This window comes from Sphaerodactylus townsendi, linkage group LG02 (genome assembly GCF_021028975.2).
Source record: "Sphaerodactylus townsendi isolate TG3544 linkage group LG02, MPM_Stown_v2.3, whole genome shotgun sequence".
Taxonomy (NCBI): Eukaryota; Metazoa; Chordata; class Lepidosauria; order Squamata; family Sphaerodactylidae; genus Sphaerodactylus; species Sphaerodactylus townsendi.
Window position 1 is genome coordinate 81,097,711 of NC_059426.1, and position 21,158 is coordinate 81,118,868.

The following is a 21,158-nucleotide window of genomic DNA, read 5'->3' on the forward strand; positions in this document are numbered from 1 at the left end:
GGTTCCCGGTTGAGAACTGCCACATAGAGGCACAGTTCTGCTTCCCCCTCTCTTTGGCGCTCTGGTTTCGCCTTCGCGACCCTGCACGGGAGCCTGAAGTGCATATGCTATCATTTCACCGCAATGTGTTCTTTTCGGAGAGCGGCTGTAGAGCCGGGTTTCTTCCGCTTCCGGGATCCGTGAGGATTGCAGCAAAGCGGAGACATGGCTAAGCGGATGATGTGAGTAGCACGTTGGCCAGCCCCGGTGAACCCCCCTCCCCCTCCCCCTCCCCCTCCCCCTCCTCCTCCCCCTCCCCTAATCTTCTCTAGCCCGTTCGTTAAGTGGTGAGGTGCAGTGGGGCGGAAGTTGCTTTTTAAGCTTTTCTCCATGCTGCAGGGAAATTGGGACTTCGAGAGAAGAGAGCTTCATGGCATACATCTCCCAACTCTTAATTTCACTTCTCCCATTTTTTTTTTTAAATAATAGGGCACTTATAAATTTTTAGGGGATGGGTTCCCTCACAGTTCAACAAGGCCTTGGTTTGTGTGAATAACTATAATTAGAGGAACCATTTTTTTTATCTGATCCACATTAATCCCCCAACTCCACCTGCCTCATAATACAGTCATTTCAGCAGGTGGAGTTGGAGAGGAAATGCCCATGTCCTACCCACATTCCTCGTGCATGTTACGGAAAATTTCAGTAGATCAGTGTCCTTTCTCCATAGTTTAAGAATGTTTTCCTTTAGTACGTGCTCAAATGCCCTTAAGGCTCCATGGCTCCTGGAGGGCAATGATCATATTCAGGATTCATGGGGGAAAGAGGGGGATTCTTGACATGTTGCTTCTGCTGAAAGCTTGGGAGCTGTCAGTCATGCAGGGTAATGACCTCACTGTTGAAAAGGCTGGAGCAAATAAGAATTCTATTTTGTCATTTTGCTTTTATTATTTTCACATATGGTCAAAAGTAGAAAATCTAATCATCCATGAAATGAGTTGTTTCAGACAGAATATTTGGTTATAAACATTTCTGACCTGATTTGAAAAAGCTAGGAACATATTATAAAAAAAACCCCTTATTTTAACAGACGAGAAGTAGCTTCTTGTAATATTAATGCATTTCAAATGATTTACTCATATCAGAAAGAAATGAATGTAAAATAGCTTTTATTAAAATCTAAGTTTTTCATAATTACTTATTTTCTTGGCCTGCAGTTATCCTCTGTACCAGTTCGGTAATCCTCAAATAAGGGTTTTCCGGAGCAATTACTTCTTGAAACTGGTGAGGCCTGGTGTTCCTCAGCCAGAAGACACAGTACAATTCCGCATCCCTTTGGAGTAAGTATTCATAGGGGAAAGAACTATTTGTTTATCTGATTAATTTTTAAAAGATAATATTCAGTTCCATAGACCATCACAACAGGCATAGTTGGGCCTTATCTTGAACTACTGGTATGTATGTTTCAATGAATATAAAATAAAGAGCTGTGGATGTTTGTACTGTTGTTGGAGTACCTACAGCTATGGGTGAGTTAGAACAGCATGTTTAAAGTGAATTTCCTTCAATACTGTTTTGATCTATGTGATTTTTTTCTGCTCATGGTTGTGCTTCAGATATGTGTAGGCATCATAATGTGGCCAAAGTATTGTTCTGAAATCAAGTCCTGGCAGATGCCTGGAGATTAGTGCAGTTTGTTGGTTGAATTTCTGTTACGTGTTGTCACTGGAACAGTCCTGATGGAACTAGACACCTGAACACCATGAAAAACTTGGAGGTAAATTCCCTGTGATCTGAAAGCTTAACTTTTGAAGAACTCTAGAAAAGAGACTGCTTTGAAATATTTCTTTGGGGGTCTTCCCAGAAGACTTTTCCAAGGGCCTTGCTGGGAGACTCCACCTGGCTTGGACCAGGACAAGCCTGCAAGAAACAAATTGCATCACCTGTCCATCCTGACTCATGCTTGGCTGTAGCCTTGCCAATGTGGAAACTGTCTACCCCTTCCTGCAGCTGTGCTACCTAACAGCTGACATGATGCAGAGAGACCTGCCACAGCAGCTGCCTAGGCCTCCAGTGATAACATGGGCCTGCCACTGGTGGATCCCACCACTGAAGTATTTTCTCTATCCCTGGATGTGTGACTTACCTAGGACGAGATTCCCAGAAGGCGGCAGGTCAATGGGAAACAGACAGGGAGGTGGCCCCAGCCCTCTTTACAGTTCAGGGTGCCCACCAGCTCTGAATCCAGCCAGCTCAGAGTTTCCACAATTCACAGGCTGTCAGCATCAGAACCCAGAACCAAGAAAGCAGCAGGCACAAGAAGGGCTGAAAGAAAGGCCCTGCCCAGCAGTGCTCCTGCAGAATAAACTGAGAGACAGCAAGAGATCCTGGCCCCATCTGTATGCAAAACACATCATAAGGGAAGCTGGACTGATTTAGTTGAAGGTGGAGTAAAGATTGGAAGGAGGAATATTAACAGTTTGAAATGTGCCAATGATACTGCATAACTGGCAGAACATAGTGAAGTCTTGAAACAACTGTTGCTGAAAGTTAAAGAAGAAAGTACAAAAGCAGGACCACAGCTGAATATCAGGATGACAAAAGTAATGACTACTGGAGACTTACTCAGCTTTAAGATGGACAATGAAGAGATTGAAATTGTTGAATACTTTCTATCCTTGGCTCCATCATCCACCAAAAGAGAGAGTGCAGCCAGGAATTTAGATTGGGAAGACAGCCCTGAAGAAGCTAAAAAAGATTCTTAAGTGTAAGCATATGTCATTGGCAACCAAGATCAAGTTAATTCACGTCATAGTATTCCCTATTATAATGTATAGGTGTGAAAGTTGAACAATGAAGAGAGCTGACGGGGAAAAAATAGATTTCTGTGAAATGTGGTGTTGGAAGAGAGTGTTACGAATAATGTGGACACCCCCCCACCCCCCATCAATGGGTTCTAGATCGAATCAAGGCTAAAGTGTCAGTATAAGCTAAAATGGCTAAGCTGAGGCTATTGTACTTTGGCTATGTAATGAGAAGACACAAGTTACTGGAAAAGACAATGCTAGGAAGAATTGAAGGAAGCAGGAGAAGAGGAAGACGTAGCATGAGATGGATTGACTCTATAAAGAAAGCCACGGCTCTCAGTTTGCAATTTCTGAACAAGGCTGTCAACCGTGGGGCATTTTGGAGAACACTGATTCATAGTGTCGCCAGGAGTCAGAAGCGACTTGATGACACTTATCCCCTACACAGCAATATATAATTTCTCAGTCTACTGAAGACTTATATAATATTATATTTTAAGTATATGTTAGTTGTTTAAACATGAATAATTTTGACAATAATTTAATATGCTATAATGTGCTTTTTTATAACAGGGTACAATTTTTTCAGTGTTATAATATTAACTTGATATCCACAAATGTTACCAGTCCTTTCTATTGTGATTATATGAGTCTAGTTCTATCCATAAAATACATTTTTTTGTCTACGAAAGAATTTGTTTTCTGTATTCAATTTTTCCTACCTCTGATGACAAAAATTAAGTTATATCATTAAGATAGTATAGGGTGCAGTAGTTTGCAGTTCTCTCACATCTAGAGTATATTTGGACTTTTGCTCGTAGAACACAATTCCATAAAAATGCCAGATAGTAGAATTTTATATTCTAAGGTAGGCCTGGAGAAGTTTTCATTGGATCTGGGAGCCAGTCAAAAATTTTCAGAGCCAAACTAATCTGTGACAAATACAATATTTTCATCAACATGTGAAGTGCCTTGAACAGGTCTCATGAGAGAGCTGAAGCATTAGCCAGTGCGAAATTTAGAAGTTCGCGGAGTTTCTTTTTCTTTCCAAGAATTTTGAATTTACACTACTCATTCAGGAGAAGTTGTTTATTATACATCTTTGGTGGGGTGACAAAAAAAAAAACAACGCACAAGAAAAATGTCCACATGGAAAAATAGTGCACAGAAAATATGCACTATAACAAATTCAGATTTCTGTATGTTAGGCCGAGGATATACCCATGAGCCGACATCCTTTTGCAATGTCCAGCATTTTCCTTAAACTTTGGCACTTGGCTAAAGAGATACACAATGTTTCACCCATGAAACTGACCCAGCACTGGCAGTGCAAAACCAATGTTGCCATACAAGCTTACTGTGAGGCTGGGAAGGAGACATTTTCCAGAAACTATGAAGTTTCTGTCTTTTTCCTTTTGTCACCATCCTAGGTACAGATGTCCTCCAAAATGTGTTTCAGAATATACCTCTTGTGTCTTTTTTAAGGGGGGGGATTGCAATTTTTTTTCTGAGGCTGATCTTTCTGTGTGGTACAGAATGACTCGACTGGAATTAAAAGATTACATGGAGAATATCTACAAAGTGCCTGTGGCTGCTATAAGAACCAGGATACAGCATGGTGAGTATGCAATCTGATGTGCTTTCTGGCAAGTAGTTTAACATCTATTTTTCATCAAAATGTTTCTTCAATTTACTTTTGTAGGGGCAGTTTCTTGGTACTGAGGGAATCAGTACAGAACAGAGGGGGAAATGACCCAACCTCAAAACAAAGTTGAGTGAAATAATGGCAATGAAACAATGAGATATATTTATTACAAAGCACACAGATGCCTGTTTGGTTGATACTGATATGACATTACTTTGAATGTCAGCCTTTTGCAGAAGGAAATATTAAGATTTCATTCCTCAGATGTGTGCTTGTACATTCCTCAATATACTTTAGTAACCATCTGATTTCAAGGCACAACGTCCATTTGGAATACATCTTAAAATATATACCCAGGCTGATGCAAATTTCTAATAATTATATTTGTTTAATTTATGTGTATGTGTGCATAATATGTAGCAACTAGACCACATAACCTAAGGGCTGAAATTTCATCCAACCTTTTGGGTTCTCAAGGGAGTTGCATCTATTACATAAAACAAGATTACTTACAGTCAGTTTCTATATGACTAGTGCAGGGGTAGGGAACCTGCGGCTCTCCAGATGTTCAGGAACTACAATTCCCATCAGCCCCTACCAGCATGGCCAATTGGCCATGCTGACAGAGGCTGATGGGAATTGTAGTTCCTGAACATCTGGAGAGCCGCAGGTTCCCTACCCCTGGACTAGTGCCTTCAGTTACCCATCTTCTCATCTGTGGGAGAATCAAATATGAATCATCTTCTCATTGTAGAATCATCTTCTCATTGTGGGAGAATCAAATATGAAAATTGGGTCTGGCTATTAGAATTTCATGGAATAAGCCTGCCATCTTTGTGGATTTGTAGTAAAGACCTGAGATTCTGGGGCAGACTCCAAATAAATTTGTGTTGGGAGTTTAGTCTTTAATTTAAAAGGTTTTTTTCCCCTTTTCCCAAATGGACTTTCATCATTTAACGTTATGCTACTAAAAGCAATTAAATTCCTTGTGAGAAAATCTTGACCTCAGGCAACAGATTCAATACAAATATTACAGGTATATTTGCAGGGCCTCAACAAAGATTAAATACAATATGATTGGGGTTTTTTAAAAGCAAAACTACCATAGCTGGTTTCTATAAGACAATATTATTTTTTCAAAAGAAGGGAGGGAAATGGTTTTGCAAGGTGGAAAGGATTGATAAGGCATTCTCCATTAATTAAATGAGAAATGTTGCACTGAACTTCCTCAATGTGGTTGAAGCACTCTAAAGTTGTATTTGAGAACACCCTCATGGGAACTCTTCTTGTTCAAAGCCTATTAAAACAAATGGGCAGGAAGTTGTACACTTAAATTGCTTAGGCGTGTTCAAAAAAAACTGGTATCCTTTTGTCTCAATCCATTGATTCCAGTTACTGCCAGCTATGCACTTAACTTTGCTTTTTCCTCATGCTTCAGAACTTCTTTCCATCTTTGTAGAGTATTAAGCCATTTTGCTGTATTGTGCATATAAAAGACACATATAGGGTAGGAACCATGAAGTTCTCATGAAATAACAAATGGGACCCATTCTGGCGGCTAACATCATGTAAGGACCGCATGAACAAACCTTTAGCATCTCTTCCAAATCAGTCACTACCTTCGGCGCCTTTTCTCTGTCTGGATGTAGACAAAGCCTTTGCCTCTCTGTTGCTCCTACTGGATTTATCTGTAGCCTTTGATACAGTAGATCATGCACATCTTGTTGAGTCACCTGGAGGCAAAAGTAGGTATGTATGTTGAACTGGTTCAAATCATTCCTCCTGAATCAGAATTAGAAGGTTGCTATTGGAAAACCAATTGTCATCAGCGTGGGATTGATCTGCTGGGGTTCTATTTTCCATACTTTTCATTTTCTGTGTAACGCCCTGAAGACAAATTATAGTTTAGAATTTGCTTGTCATGAATATGCTGACGATAGTCAGCTCTGTATATTCCTATCCAAATCTCCTGGCAATGTGGTAGAAGTTCTGAATCTCTGCCTTGCTTCTGTGGCTAACTGTTTAAAAGTGAAAATACTGAAACTAAATTTTCAAAAGACAGAAGTAATGCTGGTTAGGAAGATGGAGGTCTTGAAGGACATTGTTCTCCCCACCCTTGCTGATTCAATAAAAAGCCTTGGAATTATAGTGGATCCATCTTTGTAACTGAAAAAGCAAGTTAATGCATCTCCAAAAATGCTTTCTCTAATTCAGCCTAGCTCTTAAGATGGCCCCTTACATCACTATGTCTGATCTTGCTGACTGGATCTTCAAATGCACTGTACATTGGCTTCTCCTCAAAATCAACTCAGACCACAGCCACACAGCCCAGAAAACCCACCACAACCAATTTACAGAATTTTTACATCTGCATTGATGCAACTGCAGATGCTCCAATAAAATAGACAGTTGAATGTAAGAAAACAGGAATAAAATTAAAACAAGATTAACACAGTAATTGTAATTATCCTACTCCAAAACATAGGTCTGGCTGTACATCCACTTGCAGCAGGGGGCAAGCAGTCATGGGGCCATTTCTAGGTAACATACAAACGTTTCTTCTGTATTGGCCAAACTAACTCCTCCCCCTCCATCAAAACTCATTGAAAAACCCTATGTAAGCCTACATCTATGAAAGCTGATATACTGAAAGGAGAAAATTGTTTGCTCATAGTAAAACATTGTTTACTTCATAGGTTCCAACAACAAGAGGGACTACAAAAACAGACGTATCAAGAAACCAGATTACAAGGTTGCATATGTACAACTGGTGAGCATACATATTTCTTTGAAGCTGAGTATGGAAGGGTATTGCAGTAAAAAATTTTTAACTAGTGATAGTCATTCAGCCAGGAATGGGGCTTTATCTCCACATGGTAGTAAGGGAAAACTACCTCGTACATTTGTAGAGCCATTTTAGTGTGGTATTTGCTGCTGTTGAGATAACAGGACACAAGCATTTTCAGTAATTATGAGTTAAGACCATCAGCCAGCTACCAGTACTTCCTTGTGTGTGGTTTTCCACGGGGAGATGCATATGTGCCTTCTCCATATTATCATATTAATTCCATATTAGAAGGGTTCACTGGGAGGTGTTCCAGAGCTATTTAACTACTTGTCCCCAAGATTGATGCCCTTTTTAAAAAAACTGTAGTGCAATCCCTATGAAACCAGCAGTAATAAAAACAAGACCTATATTCTATTATATAGTAAAAAGTTAACATTTGGGCACTAAAGCTGTTCAGACGGATGCATGGAAGCAAATCAGTGTCAATAAATGTCTCAAATAGAAATAACTGACATACTGATTTAGTTTTTTAATTAAAACTTTTGGAAATTTTCTTATTTATTCTTAACTGGCTTGTTCTTCTCTGATTTGTTTCAGCAGTCAGCATGTTTATTCGGTCATTGACTCAAAAATAAATAAGTGAAACATACTTCCAACAATTAACAGTCGTTCTATTACAAGGAAATAAGGTCACATTAATTGTAAAAAGTTAAACATTTCATAAATATTTTTTAAAAAATCTAAATACAGTAAATCTTAGGATGTCGTAATCTTGTGCCGATATAAAGAAATTTAACAAGTTGACATGTTATATTAGAATCTTTATCTTCCAATAAAAATGTAATTAAAATTTCATCCAAACTATTAAAAGAACAGGGATAGTCACATCGCTGTGATAATAGAGGTAATATTAATCTCTCCCTCGAGTCTATATAAAATTGGCAGTGTAGTAGTACATGAGCGATTGACTCAATCTTGTTATTAGTACATGGGCATAAGCGTGTTTCCATAGGCTGCTTTTGAAATCTGCCTGTCAGTAATGCAGATGGAAATGCATTAAAGCACGCCCTTGAAAAAGCCCATTGATACCTTTAAAAAGTGAGGTTGGTTAAATAGCTAGCTGGAGCAACTTCTGAATTCTATGTGGATTTGGGCCATGTTATTTTGTAATTCTGTGTCAGAGGCATTGGCTTACCACTTCTCTCGCTTTTTTCAATCCAAATTCTATCAAGTGAGTGGGATCTAATCCAGTCATATATAATTTTTGGATAACTTTCTTATGCCGAGAAGATTTGTACATATCTGTAATAAGGTTTGTTATTAGGCCACTTGTTTGTCGGTGTATTTTCAGCCGGTAATAAATTATGTCCCTCCAAATTCTGGTCTCCACCTCATGAAGGCCAGCTTCTGCACAAAGTCCTGCATTTGCTGAACCCTTAGGTTCGTTGAAAAGAGCTTAAAAAGCTTGATTGTACTCATTCCAGCATGGCAATATTGTTACAGGGGCCCAGTTGGATTCCATAGGACAACTGTGATAAACACTTTGCCGTAAATAGTCTAATTGCTGCTGGAATAAAGTTCCCCACCTTTAGTATGGAAGAATCTAAGTATGGCTGCAGAGCTTTTCTTAGGAGCATTAACAACTGCTTGGACATGAGCCATTTGTCCAACATTATATTGGTATATAACTCCTAGATTTTTAAAGCTTTTTACTTGCTCAATTTTGTGTTTATTGATTTGCCATGAGCATCTTCTGAATCTGTTACTAAAATGAATTATCTTTGTTTTCTCGTAATTGATAATTAGATGTTCCTCACAACAGTGCAACTTCAGAATTTCCAAAGCCTCTTTCAGCCCTATTTTTGTCTGTGATAGAATCACAGCATCATCTGCATACACTCTGATTTGTTTCTTGGTTGCTCCTGACCTTAATAGTTTAATTGTACTAAGTAACACTTAATGTTTGGTTGACCTAAACCTGGAAGCCTTTGGATCAATAACTACATCATTAAAAACACTGCTTCTCCTTAAGAACTAATCAGTTGCTAATCTGCCATGTCCCTATTATTTTTATCTAGTTTAATTATATGTAATTTAGCATTAGATATGATTATTCTCATGAATGACATGGGAAGAAAAATACTGCTTGAACTTGTTTTATATAGCAAGGCTTTTGTGCTGGTTTCAGAAAAGATTAATTGGAGGTGAGCACTCTGACTTCCATGGGCTCACGCAGGGTGGTGCTCTAGCACAGATCCCTGCCTGCTACTTGGGCTTGCTGTGTCTCTTTGGCACTGCATAGTTATTCCAGTGTGAAATAGACAAGGAAGAACTCCTAAATTAGGCTGATGTTCTTTCCCTTGCATTTCCCTTGGTGCAGCCTCTGGTTCATCCTTTGAAACACACCTGAGGCTCAAACAAATATGTTTGTTGCATCCAAGTAATAATACTGTGAGGAACTCTATTTTGAAAGTTGTTTGTGGTAGCATCCTTGAAGAGCCAGTAGGTGGCAGCATTATTATTTGTTGTATTCTTTTCTTCACTCGCTGACTTCTTTACCAATCTGAGAGGAATTGTTTTGACTTGAAAGTAGGAGTTACATTTCCCTACTCTGGAAGTCATCAGCTTCCATTTTCCAGGCCAACTTATGCAATCTAATATGCACACATTAATCATTGTATTCCAATGCTGGAAGATGAAAAGGCTGATGTTAGACATCATATAACAGATCTTTGTGGGTGAGAATAGAGAAGTGACTTATATGCATAAGGACTTTATTGTCTCTTTTCCTTTTAAATACCTTTCTTCTTTCCAGCTCAGACTTGGCAGATGAAGTTTTCTGTGCAGGTGGTATTTGTCTCCCGTTGCAAGTGACCTCAAATTAATTCTTGTGGTCAATATCACCTTCCATAGTTTCAGGCTGTTCTTAGTGTGCTCTCCCCCCACCTCGAGAAAACATAGTGTAACACTGCTTACCGTACAGAACTACTGCCTGCCTTTTAGGCGTCACAAACTGGAATCAGGTTATTTATTCACTGGAAAGTAACCTCTTCTGTCTGTTCTGGAAAATTTCACTTGTCAGCAGTCACCTTTGAAGGAGCTTTGGATGCACTTACCACTTGCACTGTTGCCAGGTCACTTGAACAGTGTGGGCACATGGCAAGATCACTCAGTGGCTAGCATCATGTGATGGGGAGGGGGGTAATCCCTCACATCTCTTAGCTCCCCTACCCCTGCACACCTTCGTTCTGGCATGTATGTTCTGTGAATTCCAGGCAATATTCAACATGCCAGTTGTATGTGGCGTCTGTTTTTTATCGACTTCATTTATACCCTGACTTTCTGCCCAGTGGAGACCCATCATTCTCCTCTCCTAATACTCTAAACTGAAATCTGTAGCAGTGTATATTATTGAGAGACAGCTTCTATTTGTAAAGTGGCTTACATCATTCTCCTCTCCTTCAGTTTATCCTCACAACAACCCTGAGAGCCAGGTTAGGTTGCAGTTGTGTCACTAGCTCCAGGTCACCCAGCTTCCATGGCGGACTGGAGATTTGAACCAGGGTCTCTCAAATCCTGCTCTGAAACTAATTCCTACCCCATGCTTGTTCTCTGTGCTGCCTGGAGATTGAGATGCTTCCTGATTTTGCAGCTTGTCTTGTCTGTTGGAGGCAGTCTCAGCTGTACCGTATTTGGTCACACAAAGATTTTATTTATCTTTCTCTGAGCTGGATCCTAGCATGGACTGAGCTCCAGGGAGAAGAGTATAAATCTTTGTCCACATTGAAATAGTTGTTCCTGTGTGGTGATCCTCGCATACAGTCTGGTGAACATAAACCCATTTTTATGTAATGGCATTCTTGCAGTCAGTAGATGTAAGCATTGATGGCATAGTGTCTGGCATCTGATTTGCATTTTAAATTGATTTTCTGTAAGCAAACTTAAAATGAAAAGCAGATCCAGCTGCGTTAGCACGCTCTGAAGTATTGTTTCAGCAGTATTTGAGAATAATCCAGAGTGATCTTTTAATGCTAATTTTTCACAACTGTGGTGTTACATCCATTCTGAACAAGTAAGTACGACGAGGCTGTGGCTGTGCTTTTGGGTCTTAGGCAGCTGGCCACCCTGGTTGTGTGTGACCTTTACGTTGGTAATCATAAATATGGTTAAAATACATAATGGCCTCTCAAATGAATTTGCCAGGTTACTGAACTGGCTTTTCTCATTGCTGGACTGTGACCGTGTAGTAGCAGTTCAAGTGTTTCTTTTTTGACAGTTGGCATTATAGCTATCCCCTCTACCCCAATTCTGAAGGACAGCTGTAGCATTTCAGCTTTCTAAGAAAACAAAAGGACTTCTCTTTGTTTGGATGTTCAGCATATTTAGAGGGAGGGTTTTACATATGATTCCTGTATGGAATCTTATTTTGCATTGTCAAACAAGTGAGAGGATGAATCTCAAGTTCAACCAGAACCCTAAGTGATGTTCCATGGGTCATTGGTGAAGAACGTTTACCACAGTAACAATGAGTCGTATCCAGTGACTTAGGCTCAGTTGATAACAGAGATCTCTCCCAAGGAAGGAGCTCTATGCTGGCAGATGTTGCTGTTTCTCAACCTATAGAATATCTCAATCTATAGAAAGCTCAGCCATGAGTTGGGCTGAACCCATTATATTTTGTGAAGACTATGCTAATTTTTTTTACAGCCATCAGGCCCTCAGGGTATGGGAGTAATCATCTCCTTCTGACTCATCTTGAGCTTCCAGATGCAATGGACCCGTCAATAGTCAAAAGGTTAGGAGCACCCCTCCCCCAGATCTTGTACTCATCTTTCGTAACTGTGAAGCTAGATTCTAGTAAAACGATACCAGGCCTTTGGAAGGTTCTGTGGGCATTCAACACAACAGCCATCCTCCTGACAAGCGCAAGTCCACGAAACCGCACTAAACCAGAACTTGCCTGACCAAGAGAGAAATATCTTATGAACATATTATGTAGGGTATGAATCCCAACACTCTAACTGAAATTAGTGGCAGTGTCTGTGCATATTACTGAGAGAAAGCTTTGATTTGTAAACTTTTTTAAAAAAAACCCCAAAGTGGTGTAAATATGGCAGTCACTCAGATCTGACTTGTATTGCATAAAAAATCTCTACAGCCTTCCGAAGTACAAGATCCCCTTATAGATATTTAACTTTTTTTGTATAATTATCCCTTTGGGTATGGTTGAAGTTATAGAATGGTGAAGTCCTGTGCTTTTGAAGAGGAGCTACTGAACATGCATTGTAACTATTTTTCATAAAGCTTTCAGCACTTCAGAACCTGACCAGTGCAAAATTACAATAATTGTTGCACAATATTGTTGCTGAGGATTTATAAGGCTTTCAGTTGGGAGAGTGCAATCCAATGCCTTGGCTGTTTCAAATCCTATCTGGCTGCCGGCCAAGACCAGCATTTCTCAGCAAAACAAGAGGCCAACTTGTCTGCAGTGATTTTTTTATTTATTAAAAGGTTCCAAATTGACTGCTTCTCAGTATTTGATTTTGGCCAGCCTTGAAATGGGAACTGGGAGCATCTTCATAAAGAGCTGAGAGGGTTCTTCTGTTGTCTGAGCATTCCTCTGTGCCCCTTCACAGATTTTTTTTCTTCCTTAAAGAGGGTTGGGAGAAAACTGGAGTGAATTTTGTGATAACATCCATTCTAAGTTGTTTCTCTTCATTCTCCTGTATTGCAGGAGGCAAATCTTGGAGGTGTAGGGTAAAGGTTGGCACCTTAGTTCAAGCTGCAGACCGTATTCTTGTCCTTTAAGGACAGAAGGGCCTGCCTGTCATAGACATGGCCTTTCAATTCTCAGATTGTCAGTAAGTCCATCTCTTATATGTCAGCAGTGTTATTCAGTGGCAACATTGTGCATGCTGGGTGAAAGATAGAAGGCATGTGAGTATTGCTTACTGACTTTTCAGTACCACCTTTGGCATGTATCCCAAAGCTGTATGTTGTCTTAGTGAGCTTACTAAAAAAATAAATAAAAGATTTCTGCCCTGACTTGGTCCTTAGAATGAAGGTGGGCAGCAATTTCTTTGTTACCAAGTGTTATATTGGGAGAGTAGAGATATTAAGTCAAGGTGCTCATAAGCACTGAAAGCCAGGTCAGGTTTTTCTTTCTTTTTTTGGAAAGGAGTTTTCTTGTCTTCTAGAAGTGCTTCGTCTTGGAATAAGTGGTCCTCCAGATGGTGTGTGTTCTAGAACGGCAAAGCAATTATATTACTTCTGGGTCTTTCTTAACTGAAATATAGAAGGATAGTGTTAGCAAAGTGCCTTTGGCGAAGGAAGTGACAGAGCATGTTAGAACTTTGAATGATATACCAGTATTTTTCTTAGGTTGGGCCCAAGAGCTCAGACATAGGCCATAGGTCAGATTGGCATCAGATTCTGTATGTAAATGGAAGGAAATAGCTGTAACTGCACAAGGCCAGTGGCCAGAGCGCCAGTTTTGAGTGTGTGTACCTGATGCTGGGGACTTGGGAAAGAAGTTCATTTTGTATACTACTCAACCCCCTGACCAACAGTCTCCCTCGCCTATTATGAACTTCTAGTTCCGCAGTGAGCATTAATTCCCTTCGGGACAGAGTTTCTCTTACCAATGTGTTTCCCTCCTCCCAAACTCACTGCACCGTGGATCCAGCAAGCCCCACAGATTCCAATGGCGGGCAAAGCACAATATTTTCCCTGCCTGCAAAGGGAAAGCAAAGCAGTCCCAGCATCTATTTGGCTAGCTTTGGATTTTGCACCTTCCCCCATCCATGCAGGAGCAGTTCTGCTCACTCCTCCACAGCCAGTTCCAGGGAATCTTTTTTTTATGCCAGGAACATTAAAACTTTTTTTTTAAGTGCAAAAAAGGCGCAAATCAGCATAGTGACCTGGAACAACTCGGAAGCAGGGCAGACAAAATGGCAGCTGTAATTGGAGCATGCAGCAGGACACTTCCTCACATGTAGAAGAAGAGTTTGGATTTATATCCCCCCTTTCTCTCCTTTAAGGAGATTCAAAGGGGCTTACCATCTCCTTTCCCTTCTCCCCTCACAACAAACACCTTATGAGGTTGGTGGGGCTGAGAGAGCTCCGAAGAACTTTGACTAGCCCAAGGTATGTGTGGGAGTGCACAAATTAATTTGGTTCACCAGATAAGCCTCCACAGCTCAAGTGGCAGAGCAGGGAATCAAACTCGGTTCTCCAGATAGAGTGCACCTGCTCTTAACCACTACACCACTCTGGCTCTCTTTCGAATGCAGCTAGAGAAATGTGGGAAAACCCTAGTGTGGAGCAAGTAGCCTCAGATTAATCAAAGCATGAATAATGGGCCTCTGCCTCAGCTGACAGATCATCTTTGACTTTGCTGTTTGTTGTCCCTGGTGACTACATTGTTCATGTCAAGGCTGCCCAAACAGGAGCAGTACAGGACTTCAAGTCCAGCATGATAACAGCGCGATTATTCCAGAACAGTTTGGCACCTGTGTATAAAGCAGGTCACACATATGATTTGACTTTGTTTGTGGATAATGGGTGCATGGTTTGGTAATGAGGGCATTTTCCACTTTGCCCTTGTCATGGGCTGACTATTATCTACTGAGATTTAGACTCGCAAACGCTTGAGTCTAAATCTTGAACCTCCATAAGAGACAGTTAGCATGGTGCACCGCAGGGGGTTGATGTGTCCAGGAGGATTCCTGTTCCCTTGAAGATTTTCCAGATCAAAAGGTTGGTGCTGTAGTTAACAGCCCTGGTTGGCATGTGAAATACAGAGATGATCTGGACTGTGGACATGATTGAGCTCCCTCTCTCCTTCTGTGGAGTCAGGGATGCTCCTTGAGACAGTTGGGCCGATGGTTACAATGCAAGTGTAGGAAAACTCAAAAGAGAATGTGACTGGACACAGGTGAGAGCACATTATCATGCCCACTGTGTGGCCGTGATGGCTGTGAAGTGAGCTCACTTTTCTGCCACCATTGCATCTGTCAAATGCTGTCCAGCAGAGCTTTTCTGGGTTGTGAAAGGGCCTTTATCTCAAGCGCCAGAGGATGTTGAACCAAAAATACAAGCCCACTGTGATTCCTGCACAATGCATTTTGCAAATAAAATGACTCATATCCACCAGGACTTAGAACCGGTTCAATATTTTTTGGAGCACAGTCTGGTCTTGGTTGTGTGGATGACTTTCGGTTGTGAGGCCTGATGAAGTGGACAAGGCTCCTTTTTGCGCACGGCTAATCATATCATACTAGTCTGGGTTTGTTGACCAGGTCTAGGAGGTAATAAATGCCTCTCTGTGGGAAGGTGTAGTTCCAGAGGTGGGATCCAGCAGGTTCTCACAGGTTCCCGAGAGTAGGTTACTAATTATTTGTGTGTGCTGAGAGGGGGTTACTAATTGGTGATTTTGCCACATGATTTTTGCCTTAGTTACGCCCCTCCTCTCAGCAGTAGCGCGCAGAACTTGAAGCAGTCTAACAGGAGGTACACCGGCGAGCGTGGCAGCCTGTGCACATTCGTTTCCCGCCTCCCAGGATCGCAGCGCGAAAGCGGCTGCCTCTCTTGCCATTGGCAGCCCAACCAGGAATGCCCCGGGCTTCTGAATGCCTGGCCATCGCGCGCGTCGTGCTCCAGCTCCAGCCCCTTATTGGCTGCTATCGGCCACAGTTTGAATCCCACCACCATGGGAACCTGTTACTAAAATTTTTGGATCCCACCACTGTGTAGTTCTCACCTCTTTAAAAGAAGCTGCTATGAGACCCCTCCTGAAGAAGAAATCCCTGGACCCAAATAACCTAAAATAACTACTGCCCAGTGGCTAATGTTCCATTGTTGGGAAAGGTGCTTGGGTGGGTGGTAGCTACAAAACTTCAGGCAGGCCTGGAAGAGATGGATTATTTAGACCCATTTCATTCTGGATTCTGGCCTGGCTTTGGGACAGAAACAGCCTCAATTGTTGTCAGTTGCTCTGGGAGAAAGATGGGGAATCTGTCCTTGTTCATTCTTCTGGACTCCTTGGCAGCTTTTAATTCCATTTTGAAGAGGCTGGCTGGGCTGATATAGGGGGCACCATGCTCCAGTGTTCTGAACTTACTTGACCAATTCATTCCAGAAGGTGGTGCTGGAGGACTGCTCCTCATCCCTCTGGCATGCATGCGATGGGATCCTGCAGGGTGCCAGCCTGTCTCCCATGCTATTTAACATCTACAGGAAACTGCTGGGAGTGGTTATCTAGGGGTTGGAGGGAGGTTTGAGGAGAATGGGCATGGCATCATTCTTTTTTTCTCCTTAACAGCTAAGCCAGGTGGTTTTGTGGCACTCTTAAATAAATGCCAGGAGAAGGTAATGGGATGGATGAGAGCCATGGATGTGAACTCAAGCTATGTTCAGACATAACTGCATTGCTGTTGGTCAATGAAGAAACTGCTTGGAGACCTCAAAGCCAGTCTTTCCTGAAGGAGGTTGTTCTCCCCTTGAAGGAGGAGGTTTGCTGCTCTGGGGTGCTACTAGATCCTGGCCTGCAGTCAGAGGCTTAAGTCTGCTTTGTGGCACATAGTGCATTTTATTGACTCTGACTGGTTCACCAGCTACGGCCATTCCTCAGAATGTGTTATCTGGGCACAGCAATCCATGCTGTGATCATACCCAAGTTAGATTACTATAATGTGCTCGGTGTGGGGCTGCCTTTGAAAATGGGTTGGAAACATCAGTTGTCTCAAAATGACATTGCCAGACTACTATCAGGGGTTGGTTACAGTGATTTATCGCCTTATTCTGAAAGATCTGCTGTGGCTACTCATCTGTTTCCAGACACAATTCAAAGTGCTGGTTCTTACCTTTAAGCCCCTAAATTACCTGGGGCCAGGGTCTCCTCCCATACTGTCCAGCCCTCCAGATAAGATCTGCCTCTCAGTGCTCTCTGTGCCCCTGCCTTCTGAGGTGAGGCAGGAGGTGACTAGAGACATGGAGCTTTTTGTGGTCACACATTGCGTTTGGAATACCTTCCCACTTGAGACTAACCTGGTACCTATGCTACTTCCTTTTACACATCTTTTTATTCAGACTTTTAATTAGGGCGTTTATTTTATCAGGTTTTAATGGTCTGCCCAGTTTTATGGACAGTTTTTATGCTGTCTATGTCTAATGGCTTGTTTTTCATACTGTAATTTTTAATTGTAAGCCTCTTTGAGCCAGCCTCTGAAAAGGAGGCAAATAAATATTTTAAATAAATAAAGAATGCACTCTGAAGGATGGTCAAGTGCAAACTGTGCGATGGATTCAGGCATTTATGCCACTAGCAAAATGCAGGTTAGCTTGCAAAGCACAATTTGATTTGTCGAATGGCAGCAAAAAGTGCTCAAGCCCTTGGAGTTTTATATCTTTTTTATTTATGCCAAGTTCTTTAAGGGTGGGCTTAAGTTGTTAAGGTATTTTGGAAAATAGTTTCAAAATAGCTCCAGACATTATTTTTATAACATCTTTGTATGCCATGTTATTGTCTGATAGTTTTATTATATTTCTACTTGAAGTGAATGGAAGGCAGACAGGGTTGATTTTAATGAGGTTGTCAGCACTGCAAACAATATGGAAAAATAAAGAGATAATGTCAACGGAATAGAATTCTGTCCTAGAATAATAGGTTCCTGCTGTTAAATAAAAGCTAAAAGGTCAACTGATGGTTGTTTACCAAATGGGAGACGTTGAGTCTGTGGCAGTGGTCGGTGCTGGCACTGACTTCCTTCATTATGGAAAATGATCGATGCAAATTTAATGCTGTATTTCAGGAATGACATGAATTTCATAGGTCACTTGGGCTTGCATGATACAATTTTGCCCAGGGTATTGTTTCCTCATTTGGTTACGCAGCAGACAATGAGGCACTGAATAGCCATTGTTAGCGCTTCATTCAACATGCTGTTTATTTTAACTGTGGCGGGATCTAAATCTTAGAGGTGCAGGGTTGAGGAGATCACCAAGGAGAGCTCTTGCTGACACTTTTCAAACGTAATTCTCCCCCTTTTAATAATTGTCTTAAAGTAGGAGAAGAGAACTAATTAGAGTGCTGAAAATGTGCATTAACATTTTCCATCTGTTACCACCTCTTGCTCTGCAGAGTCTCTTTACTTTGTCTCTGGCCCCCGTCTGTCCTTGCACTGTGTCATCTCTCTTATCCTTTCTGAAGCTACTAAATGTAGTCCTCATGTCTCCCCGTACAATCCATGTTCATGTACTGCCTCCCAGCAGTCTTACTCCATTGCACACAGTTAATCTACAGTCCAGTACTCTAAAGTATTCATTGACTTTGTGAATTAGGCCAAGAAAAAACAATAGGCTAAACATTATGGGGTGAATAAAGATGTCATACTTGTTTCAGCTGAGAAACATATTTTTGTAAATATGTTTTCTCTGTGTGGAATAGATCAGAGCACTTGGAGGCATGGTCAGGTTTGCCTGTTTGGTGGGGATTTGCCTGTTGAATCGTATGTTCATTGCACACCAAAGTATTGTGCCATGTTTCATAGGTGACAGTATTTTCTTCATGGGCCTACCTTCTGAATAGTACATAACATACAAGAAGTTAGGTACAGACACTGCTGGCAGTTAAAGGCTGACAGTTGACCAGTTGAAACTTACCATAGGTTGTCTGAAGAATGCTGCAGTTACTGATAGAATATGTAATCAAACATTTGTTTTTGTCTTTAGGGCGCAGGACAGACTTTTCAGTTTCCAGATTTGTTTCCAGAAAAACCAAAAACCATTGAGCCTGGCTCTCTTGATGACATCCAGAAGAAATTCATGGAGGAGGAGGCACAGAGGCAAAAAGATGACCCCAAAAGATCAGGAGTTCCTAGCTGGTTTGGACTTTGAGAAACTCAGTCTGCAGTTTTTTGTTTTGGTGCCTGGCAGAACTGCAGCCTGTACTGGTTTCATTTTGTGTGTAAACTTAAAAAAAAAGCCTTTGTAAATATCTTGCTGGTACCATTTTCAAGCAGGAGATTTTTTTTAAAGAAGCAAAAAGAACTTTCTGTCTTGTTATTTTTGAGTATGGAAAGATGTATCACGTGAGCCGATCATCCTTCCTGCTGTAAGTAGCTTATTGGAGCATTTGGAAATAGCATCTATAAGGGGGGTTGAGCTAATCAGCACCTGTAATGCTGCAAGGGCCAATCTATGAGTCACAATGACCTGTCAAAGCTAATGGGCAGACTGTGTTGGAACTATGTTTGGGCAGACTCTAGGAACTATGTTTTCTCCAGAACAGGACAGAGTGGGGGTATGTTCTGTGGAGGATGTTGCACAAAATGCATTCTGACACCCTGAAGGAAGGGTTCTAAACTTTCAAAACACGTGTAATCCAATCAAACTAGACTCAATAAACAAGATTCTTCTGGCAAGCCTCTTTCAGTACAGTTCATTTATTGAATATGTCTGTTGAAATTCTCAAGCATTTGTATCCTGCGTCACTTTTTTCTGGTAGTGAAAGTGTGCACCTCTGGAGTTTTGATCTTTGCCATGAATCTTGCTTGGAGAGTCTCCCCCTCACCCTTGTTTATGCTTGGGCCTGATTTCCATTTTCCTCTTTTACCTAAAGTACCTTTGTCAGTTTTCAATCAAGACAGCACAACATAAGTAGCCATCTGCATGGAAGCTTAGCTACGAAGCTTTTAAGAAATCCTTGTTCAGATGCAGTGGTCTGTGGCTGGTTATTCTGGAGGCTGACCCAGCTACTCAATCCACCATAAACATATGCACATTTGCAAACTCTGCACCGCTGTTTAGTATGTAGCAAAACAAGAGAAAAATGGTCAGGCTAAGGCAAACTAAGATCGGTCTGTGCATTCAGCTCCAGAGCTGCATCCCAACCACCAACCAAATGGCTGATTCGACTAATGTGATGAATTTAAGCACAAGTGACTTGAGTGAGTTGCATTCACAGCCTACACTAGTTTTTAGAGGATGGGCTAGAGGCTATATAGCTGCTGTCTGAGAGTATAAACAGTGGGACAAGCTTGCTTAAAACTACAGATAACAAAGTTTGCAGAACTCAAGACCTATAGACATTGATGAGTCTTGATTACTGAAGTTATCTTTAATTTCGTTAAAATGAATACCTTCCCCCTTCAGAATGCTTGTATTGCACCAAAATTAGTGAGCAATTCATTGTTCTTCATCTGTCTAAGCAGGTTTCTACAAATTCAGTGTGCATAAGAGAATCCTGATATAAGTCTAATTTGCACAAGCTCTAATATGTCATAAGCCATCCTCATTTCTTCCTTACTGACTCCTTTGATCAAGGCTTTTAGGAAAGGAGAAAAATGATTGTCTGTCAATTCATATTCTATAAGCTTCTCCTGAACGTAGAGAAGTAGTCACCTACTTTGGCTTCATTTTATGTAAGTACAAGAATTTGCAGGGGGCATTTCATATTTCTCCTTCCCCTCTATTTTGGAAAGCCTCTGTAGCATCTCCACTTCTCCTATTTCCTCCTCTCCTTCCCACTCACCAGTCAACCCACATTTATCTGTTCCCCTGACTTCAGCTTTGCTCCTTCTCTCTCCTTGGCAGTGTCTACCTGGGAAAACTATGGCCCAGTTGCATGGTGCAGGCTACTGAGCTAAGCTTGGTGGGGAAGCAACAAGGACTTACAGACTGCACCTAACTTGCCCCGGCGTCACCCTCTCCACCTTTTCCTCTTATTTTTCCCTCTTCCTGGCAGCCCCCACACTCTCAACCTTCCCTGTTTTATAGAGTCATAATGCTGGAGGGGCCATACAAGTGCTGTCTCTCTGTTGCCAACAGGAACATCCAAATCACAAGATGATTGTGAACATCCAAATCACAAGATGTCACTTCTCAAAAAAGACAGACTTCCCGTTCCTTTCTGCCCACATCCTATAGGAAGGAAGGCCTC

At 41.3% G+C, this 21,158-nt stretch overlaps 1 protein-coding gene across 1 annotated transcript; it reads left to right on the top strand.

Moving 5' to 3' along the window:
• Positions 1 to 32: 32 nt before the first annotated feature.
• On the top strand, positions 33 to 19,641 carry MRPL23 (mitochondrial ribosomal protein L23). The gene is made up of 5 exons (XM_048485650.1): positions 33 to 221; positions 1,197 to 1,319; positions 4,322 to 4,404; positions 7,128 to 7,201; positions 18,950 to 19,641. Exons 1-5 carry the CDS (start codon positions 205 to 207, stop codon positions 19,112 to 19,114), a joined length of 462 nt encoding a protein of 153 aa, XP_048341607.1. The 5' UTR covers positions 33 to 204; the 3' UTR covers positions 19,115 to 19,641.
• Positions 19,642 to 21,158: the final 1,517 nt, after the last annotated feature.

Excerpts from the sequence above, each read along its gene's own strand:
- MRPL23 (XM_048485650.1), top strand. Across the intron at positions 4,405-7,127 it reads AAGAACCAGGATACAGCATG|GTTCCAACAACAAGAGGGAC; the intron begins GTGAGTATGCAA and ends TTTACTTCATAG. Across the intron at positions 7,202-18,949 it reads AGGTTGCATATGTACAACTG|GGCGCAGGACAGACTTTTCA; the intron begins GTGAGCATACAT and ends TTTTGTCTTTAG.